This window comes from Xyrauchen texanus, chromosome 28, assembly GCF_025860055.1.
Source record: "Xyrauchen texanus isolate HMW12.3.18 chromosome 28, RBS_HiC_50CHRs, whole genome shotgun sequence".
NCBI lineage: Eukaryota > Metazoa > Chordata > Actinopteri > Cypriniformes > Catostomidae > Xyrauchen > Xyrauchen texanus.
Genome location: NC_068303.1, coordinates 14,537,054 through 14,546,679, shown reverse-complemented (window position 1 = coordinate 14,546,679; position 9,626 = coordinate 14,537,054). Strand labels below are relative to the sequence as shown.

The 9,626-nt window shown below is 34.5% G+C and overlaps 1 protein-coding gene across 1 annotated transcript; it reads left to right on the top strand.

The window, feature by feature from the left end:
• The first annotated feature begins 676 nt into the window (after nt 1-676).
• On the top strand, nt 677-8,694 carry ostm1 (osteoclastogenesis associated transmembrane protein 1). The gene is made up of 6 exons (XM_052096017.1): nt 677-1,141; nt 2,111-2,225; nt 4,099-4,193; nt 4,306-4,416; nt 5,022-5,187; nt 6,788-8,694. The coding sequence occupies exons 1-6, from the start codon at nt 755-757 to the stop codon at nt 6,841-6,843; spliced, it is 930 nt and encodes a 309-aa protein (XP_051951977.1). The 5' UTR covers nt 677-754; the 3' UTR covers nt 6,844-8,694.
• Nucleotides 8,695-9,626: the final 932 nt, after the last annotated feature.

Below are 9,626 nucleotides of genomic sequence, written 5' to 3'. Positions count from 1 at the left end.
GTTATATAACTTTTTATATTATATAAACAACTTTTTAAGTTTTAAAACATTACTAACATTATCCACATAAATACAATCAAAACAGTAAAATAATTATGTTTAATTTTTTTAATACACAGTTTAATTTTAATTTTAATTTATATTATCCAACATATCCACTTCTGCCATTACTTACATTGCTCTGTACATAATATACTGTTTTTTGTTCTTTATATAACAGATTGTATTAGATTTGCACTACGTGTGTGTATGTGGGTGTGTATGAAGGTGAGTGTATGTACGTATATGTATAATTATTTATTTTCTGTTCTTTTTTGTTTTTAATTACCTATGTCTTGCTGCTGTTTTTGTTATTTTTGGTAGACTGGAAACTCCTGTCACCAAGACAAATTCCTTGTATGTGTAAGCATACTTGGCAATAAAGATGATTCTGATTCTGATAAATAAATAAATAAAAGTTTATCACTCATATAGCCTATATGATATACATCTTATAGCAACGCCATTTTTTAAAATACAAATAATTAAAATAGACCGTCTAGAAATGGCTTATATGGGGTTTTAAAGCACACAGCTTTGTTTGATAAGACGCATCACGTTGGACATTACAGGTGCGACAGTCAGTTGAAATCCCGTTCCCATCCATCGCGAGATTACTGTAGCCATGTGACCGAGATGTAGAAAAGAAAGAAAGAAACAGGAAGCTGAGCCTGGAAAGGCAACAGCGTGTTGTACTATTTGGGATCCAAAAGATATGGGGTTTTGTATGAAATTTGCATTTGTAGTATCGTGTGTATTTGCAGGATGGGTGAATATTCAACTTACTGTTGTTAAATGCTCTGTTTACCCACTGGAGATGAGTGACGGTGTACTAAAGCTTCATACACCAGTCATTCCCATGTCACCTGTTTTCCAAGCGAACAGTTTGGGATTTTTCTACTCTCTCAGTCTTTCATCTAACTTTCCAGAGGACTTGGAGGTTAACGAACATTGCATTGAACTGCTCCGTATCTTTGGTGAACGCTACGTGACGTATGCGAACTGTCTGGTGACTTATGCACGACCCGTCAAAATCTGTCAGAACTGTTATGCTGGCTTCAACAGTCTGGAGGAAATATATACAAATATATCATCTGACCAGGTAAGTGCTAGTTGAAAGTGGAATTTGTTCGCATTGTCGTCATATAACGCCAAACCAGTGTTCAGTTTCAGGCCTATTGATGCTCTTACATCGTCTGAATGTTGTTTGACATCATTTCCACCGGCTGGTCACATGCACTAATGTCTCGTGATTGTGTGTGGTCTGTGTATTTCAACCGGCCTGGCACAGACGACTCTGGAGTGTGTTATTGAACTTAAACCACGTTTAAAGTTATTTTTTAAAATAAGGGCAATTAAAATAATTATATATCCTTGTCCTATTCTCATTGCACCATTTTTGTTAATAAAACAACAGCTATGGAAAGCAGGTGTCATGACACATCACATAGTATGCCGTTTTTGTCATTGTAGACACATTTGTTTCTTTCCTAATTACTTTAAATAAGTCAGTCATGAATTACACTGGTGGGCAGATGTTTGGAATAATGTACAGATTTTGCTCTTATGGAAAGAAATTGGTACTTTTATTCACCAAAGTGGCATTTAACTGATCACAATGTAGTCAGAACATTAATAACGTGACAAATTACTTAAACTACTTCAAAGAGTTCTCATTAAAAAAATCCTCCATGTGCAGCAATGACAGCTTTGCAGATTCTTGGCATTTAAGCTGTCAGTTTGTCCAGATACTCCGGTGACAGTTTAAGCAGACTTATTGGCAAGTTATTTTCTAGTACCAAATTATCAATTTAGCATGATTACTCAAGGATAAGGTTTTGGAGTGATGGCTGCTGGAAATAGGGCCTGTCTAGATTAAAAAAAAATCTGCTGGTTTTTTTATGTCAGTAATGTCCTGACTATATTTTGTGATCAGTTGAATGCCACTTTGGTGAATTAACGTACCAATTTCATTCCGAAACAGCAAAATCTGTACATTATTCAAAAATGTTGGATGCCAGTGTAATTAATACAAAAATAATTTCAGCCTGATTATGTGTTTTCTCCATAGCCGGGTCCTGAAAATATCAGTTGCCATGACAGCCTGATGCGTTCTGATAGGCTGATGCTGCTCTATAACCTTTACAGCAAACTAGATGAGATTTGGACATCAGCAGGATGCAAACGTAAGTAATGTGTCACAGCCTAAAATATTGTAGGTTCAGTTAGAGCTTGCATTATGATGTGTCATTGAGATCTAGAAAGAGAGTATAACAGCACAACTAAAAATATAGGATTATTAATTAACCAATGTTTCAGCTATCAGACATTTTCAATGTATAATTTTATCAAAATAGAAAAACAAACATACTATATAGACTCAGCAATTACCAACAGGTGAAAATGATTACATCATAATATAATGTGTGAAGGGGTTACTTTCTTCATGATCTGGCAGTTTGTGTGTGTGTGTGTGTTTTAAATGCAGTTTAAAAAACTGACATGCTTGTTAGCCAATCAGAAACTTCTATTATGATGTATTCGTCTTCACCTGTTGGTAATTGCTGACTTCCAATGTGATAAAATTGAAAAAGGCTGATAGCTGAAACGTTGGTTAATAGCCTTTATTTTGAGTTGTGCAGTTATACTCTCTCTTTATATATATATATATTTAACTCTGACCTTTCTAAAGTATTTTTTCCTAGACCATATTCACAGTAGTACTATATTTGATTTTTGATGTGAATGAAAATGAGGCATTGAGGAATAGACATACAATGGCATACACTGTATGTCCTAGTTCACATCTACATTTTAACAGCTTATATTTTCTTGAGTTTATTTATACTGAAATTTATTTGAGTTTTTTTACTTGTTTCCTTAGTGGAACCATCCAAATCACTTAAAACATTACAGCCCATTGAAGAGACTGCAGGTCTATGCCTCACAGCCTCGTTGTCATTCTAGTCAAAAATACAAGCTACTGTGAATAGTTCACAAAAAAAAATATTCTGTTATTCTACTAACTTTGTCATTCTAAACCTGTATCAATTTAATTATTTTGCAGATCATATAAGGAGAATTAAAATTAACATCCTAATCTGTTTTTTCAATATAATGGCAGTAGATAGAGATTCACTTAAAAGCTTCAAAAAGGATGCAAAATTACTCTAAAAGTTGCCCATGCATCTTGAGCTATTTGTTATAGTCTAAGTCTTAAGACATTTGATATGGTTTTGTGAACAAGCTTCTCTCATGCACTCATGAACGCAAAATGAACATCAAGATTTTCCCTTTTTTATTTAATATGCTATAAGGAAACTTGGAATATGATACATGATTTACATGGACTTTGGTTATATCATTATTATTTATTTGAATATACCAGGATTCATTCATTAACATTTCTCCTTTGTGTTCTGCATTAGAAAGAAAGTCATTTAAGTTTAGAATTTCATGCGGAAAGGCACTTGTAACATCATTACTTTTTATTTTAAAGGAATATTCCAGGTTCAGTCAAATTTAAGCTCAATCGACAGCATTTGAGGCAAAATGTTGATTAACAGACTTACAATGGAAGTGAATGGGGGGCCAATTGTTGGAGGGTTTAAAAACCGAAATGTGAAGCTTATGATTTTATAAAAGAACTTACGTTAATTCTTCTGTTAAAACTTGCGTGTTGTTTAAATAGTAATTTTTGCAGTTGTTGTAGGTTTTGTTTACATAACACCATCATGGCAACAATGATGTAAAATTGGAAATAACTTTACACAAAAGGTTAGTATGCGATTTTATAACACTACTGTTTATGTCTTGTGGCTATACTTGTTGAGTATTTTAATATTTACGGAATGGCCTCCATTGTAAATGCCTCACTGGAACCCAGATTTTTTATTTTATGGATGGGCAAGTCAAAATAATTTTAAATATGTCACAAATGCTGTCGATTGAGCTTAACTTGAATGTTCCAGAATATTCCTTTCATTTGATTCATTTAACATGAATTTGAGAGTGGTTGTTGTTATATATATTTATTTATTTATTTATTATGCTTATTAGAATGTCTAAGTGGAGATCAACAGACTCTGTCCAATGATACAATTTACTTCATGGCTACTCTGAATATATCACTGACCTGCTTTGAGACATATCAGGTAACATTAAGTGACTCATCTAGACACATACAGTACAAGCTCAGTTAATTATATTGAAATCATATGACCGCTGGGTATGAGAGTATCTTTCATTTTCAATGTTTTTAAACAGGGGAACCACTCTAAATTGTGTACAGACTGCAAAGGCTCATACAAAAGGTTGAACGAGCTCTATGGCAGCATGGAGAAAAACAAAAAGCTCTGCATTGATATAGAGGATGCAGTAAGTCTTCTTGTGTGCACTAATATACACAATCCCTTCTATCTTTCTTTGACACAGTCAGATTACACATTTATGAAGCAAGAATATAGTATTGTTAATTTCATGTTTGTATTGGTATTTTGCATGAATACCAAAAATGCTTTGCCATAGGCAAAATATTTGCAAGATCATGAATAAACTAAAATGTTTATACTGAATGCTGTCTGTACTTTTCAATATTCAAATACTTTCAATGCAGAGACAATGTTTTGTAACCATTTTGTAGGTTTGTTTTATTGAAAACTGTAAACACTGTGTCTCTGTGGTGCTATACAAATTCCTCTGATCAATTTTGTTCAGTCGCTCAAAACAAACAATGGCGTGAGTTGCTGGCAGGACTCTGTTTGTTTGAAAACGACGTTTATTTTTGCTATTCAATTTGGTGGCACTAGTGGTACAGGAGGTTTGTGGGAACTGTAAAATGGCAACCTCTTACACCTGTACAAACAGCTTGAAGATATAAACTAGAAGGCGTTAAGCAATGAAATACAGGACAGAGGAAAGTAAGGGTTTATAACAACAAAACTATCAGAATCATCCTACTAATCACCTTGTGTGTTTCTCAGGTAAACATGACACGGCGGTTATGGAGTAAAAACTTTGGTTGCTCATTCCCTCGTGAGGAGACTGTACCTGTCATTGCAGTGTCCTGCTTCATGCTCTTCCTTCCCATCATCTTCTACTTAAGCAGCTTCCTGCACTCAGAACAAAAGAAACGCAAGCTCATACACCGTGAGTAACTCACCAAGCCATTCCAATTGTCCCTGCAGAGGGCTGAAGGAAAAGGGCAGAGGTGTTATACTCTGTTAATTGGTGGCAGAGTAATGAGAGACCTCTGAATGGTTGGGCAATGTCTGCATCCTTTGTTTGCTGTCTGTACATTTGAAAAAAAAATATTTATGAAAATTAAATTATGGGACCAAATTGCCCTATATTTAATTCCTCAATTTCTTATTTGTAAAATTTGATATATTTGTTTGATTGTTCACCTTGAAATGTATATTCTGTCATTATTTACTCACCCTCATGTTGTTCCAAACACATATGACCTACTTTCATTCGTGGAACACAAAAGGATATGTTAGGCAGAATGGGACTGACGGCCTCAGTCACTATTCATGTTCATTGCATCGTTTTTGTCCATACAATGAAAGTGAATGGTGAATGAGGCTTTAGTTCTGCCTAAAATCTCCTTTTGTGTTCCACCAAAGAGAGAAAGTCATAGGGTTTTGGAACAACAGGAGGGTGAGTAAATGATCGAATTTTCACTTATGGGTAAACCTTCCCCTTCATTTTCTATTCTAGGTCTAGTTGTACACTTTATTGCCTAAAATAAGTCAAAAGTTGATATAAATCGATTGGTAACAGCCTTCCTAATTATCTGAATGGGGAGTTTATTTGAATGAATTTATTACATTGACCCAGTATATTTTTATATGGTCAGAAAAACTATGCCTTCATAAAGGTACAAGATGTCCTTTGAAAAAGAACTCAGGGGGAAGATAATGCTCCTTAAAGAAATGTTCCTGATTCATTACAAGTTAAGTTCTATTGACCGCTTTTGCGGCATAATGTTGATTACTACACGCATCATTTTGACTCGTCTGTCCTTTTCTTTAAAAAAATAAAAATCTAAGTTACAGTGAGGCACTTGCAATGGAAGTGATTGGTGCAAATTTTTGGAGGATTTAAAAACAGTAATATGAAGCTTATTATTTTATAAAAGCACTTACATTAATTCTTCTGTTAAAATGTATGTATTATTTGAGCTGTAAAGCTGTTTAATATAACTTTACAAAGAAAAGGTTAGTAAGCGATTGTATCACACTAAAATCACATTAACGCAGATATTTGTATGTCTTGTGGCTATACTTTTGGCTGTACTTTATTGGCCCCATTCACTTCCATTGCAAGTGCCTCACTGTAACCCAGATTTTTGCTTTTTTTTTTTAAAGAAAAGGATGTCCAATTCGAAATAAATTATGTAAATATTATGCCAAAAATGCTGTCGATTGAGCTTAACTTTTTTTTTAACCCAGAATATTCCTTTATTGGAAAGGTACATTTCTGACACGGCTTCCCACTCGCAAATGTACATTTGATTAGTTTAGGCTTCAGGGTCAACCATTTTCAGACCGTACTTAACCAAGCAGCCTCAGCTCAACTACACTACCTTTTTTTTGTTTTGTTTTGTTTGCGCATCCTTCATAAACTGTGCTCTTAAAGACCTGAACAAGTCTCTGACTTCAAGGTTAAGCTATGCATTAAATATTCTGTTGCATCCCCTGCCAATCTGGTCTAATCTATTCCATTCCATTATCCTGATCCACAGCCAAGAGAGCCAAGTCCAGCAGCAACCTAATGAATATCCAGGACAAATTCAGCTGAGTGGAGATGGCAAGAGGGGCCACAGACTGAATCTTTGGCTCACGTCTTCCACTAAAGGAAAAGGCGCTTTCTGCATGGATAGGTGGGGCTTACTTTTCTTGGACTCCAAGATCATCCTGGATCAAAGACTTTATGATGATGATGTGCTAATCACATTCTAACATTCTATTTATGTAGATATGTATTAATTTGAATATGCCAAGTACAAGATTTGCGGCCATTTTTCGCTGATGTGTTAAAAAAAAGAGCTGTTTGTCAGTGCGAATCAATGATAATTTCAATATTATGAAAGCTGTTAGTATTATATATTTGTATTGAATGAACGAATGAATGAATGAGAGAGGGAGATATATATTTTACATGATACTGGTTTTGCTGCCTTTTTACTGCACTAAGAGAGCATGGTACATTTTTAATTCATTATTGGTAATGATGAATTGACACACAATGGTACGCAATGGTACCGCTTCTGGAAGCACTCCATGTACATTAGAGAAAGATCTGGTAACAAATACCGGATTCAAGGTCAAAGGTGTATGCCGTTAGTAGAAGAGAAAAGTAAATTATAAAATAAAGGGAAAGGGAAAACAACGAGGCATTTTTAAACACTTCATGTGCCTGTTTACTGTAGACCTTTCATTATATAAATGGAGTATTATAGTCTTTCTTCACTTATCATATGGATAGATGCTTTCAAGCAGTTATCATTTAAATAACAGAAGACCAATTATTCAAATAGAATAAAAGGAAAATGAAAGCATAACAAATATTGTGTTGAATCAGAATAATAATTTATTTGTTCAGCCCAGATGTTGCCTGCATCTAAAAGTATTAAAGTGTAAAATTTTGGTAACCTTACAGTAACTCGAATCCATTATGTTTATTCATAGGATCTGTTCTGTTTAATACAAGAAATAGAACTACACCTGTGAAATAGGTTTTACCCCAAAGCTTCCTCATACCTCTCTTTAAAATATTTAATTGTGGTTTCCTTTTAAGACCTTTCCTTGGTGCGATTGACATGCTTGTATTTTTCATGGTTTATGTGGACTTCCCTTGGATAGCTAAGCACCCATTTCCCCTGTCATTAGCAGCTAATCTAAATGTAGGATAAAGTTACTTGGCCAAATAATCTTAACAACACATCCGTTTAAGATGCCTTGGCTTTTTGGTCTTATGGAGGCTGTTAAGCGCATTTCGCTTGATTTGTTCAATCATATGATCTGGCAGGAAGATTTGGGAAAAATAGCCTTTCCATGCACGGCTCATGTGCAATGCATACTGAGAATGTCATCTTTCATCCCTGCAATGCCAGATCTGTTAAGCGGTGATGAAAGTCATTACTCCTGACCTGACTTGAAATTGTAGTGAGTAGGCAAATTTTATGGCCACGTGTTAGAGGAACTGACGCAAAACCAAAATACTTTTAAGGCGTATGACCTAAGCCTTACTTTCCTTGACAAGAACCTTAGAGATGATGAGGGGAAACTGCTGGGGGATGTGAGATTATCCCTCACCATGTTTTACTCCAGCAAGAATCGAAACAGTGACTTTGGACCTTAAGCAATGAGCCCATTATGAAATATCCCTCTAAGCCTTAAACTCAACATTAACTCAGAAATCCACCAAACCAAGGTCTTCAGCAGAGTTAAGGCACTCGTTTTAAAAGTTGCCATTAGGATTTTGGATGACCTGTCATTATAAATGAGATCATCGCCTTCAATTAAACCATTTTGTGTGCTGGTGATTGCTATCTGTTTGTGCTTCTTCTGAAGAACTTGCATAATCAAAAGTCTGATTGTACCTTTTGTAAGGCTGTGATTTTATTATGAATAAAATGACATACTAATTATAAAGCTACATGTGTTTTATTGGCTTTTATTAGCTTATTTAAAAAAATAAAACCATGTGAGACCGAGATGATGCAATTCCATACCATTCTTTTTCCTCACAATACCTCCTCTGGCCTGTTTCCATTCCCTTGAATCTAACTACAAGGAGCTTTAATAGGAATTGACTGTGAACAAGTCTTTTAAGTGGCTTGTTTTTTTTGTTTCTTCTTTAATTGTTTCATTCATTCATGTTATGTTGGACACAGTTTTATTAGTCAGAGTATTTAAGTGCAAGAAAAAGCTCAACTAGCGGATTCCTTTATTTGCGTGTATATTTTTTCATTATTTCTTTATTGTTCATTTACCTATTTGTTTATTTATTTGCATCCCCATTAGCTATGCCCAAGAGCACCGCTAGTCTTCCTGGGGTCCACACAACACTTCAAAACACACATGATTTATTAACACATACACAACAACTTTAAAAATGCTCTCATAAAACATCATACTCCAAAAAACTACACACTTAATATATATTCAACATTACAACCATCTGTAAATGCAAAATGCAAATCCAACTATTTTCTGTACATAACCTCCTATAAATCATAATCCAAGGCGTGCATTTACCTGCCTTTTAAAATGTAATTTCTGTTATTTTAATTAACCTATATAAATCTACTTATTCATTCATCATTTATCACACATTAAGGATCCTTATTTTGAGCTGATTCAGTAGCTATGGAGACTTTTTAAACCCTTTAAAACCGTCAATTAGTACAGTTTAAGCTACATAAAATATATTTGAAATTGAACATGGTGCTTTGTTGAAGAAATATAACACAAAGAACTGTAATTACAGAAATTTAAGAGCCAACATGTGTTACTCAATGTAAGGGGAGCATTATGACCTCATGAGGGTCAAAGTCTGAAGATCATGGGATTATGTTA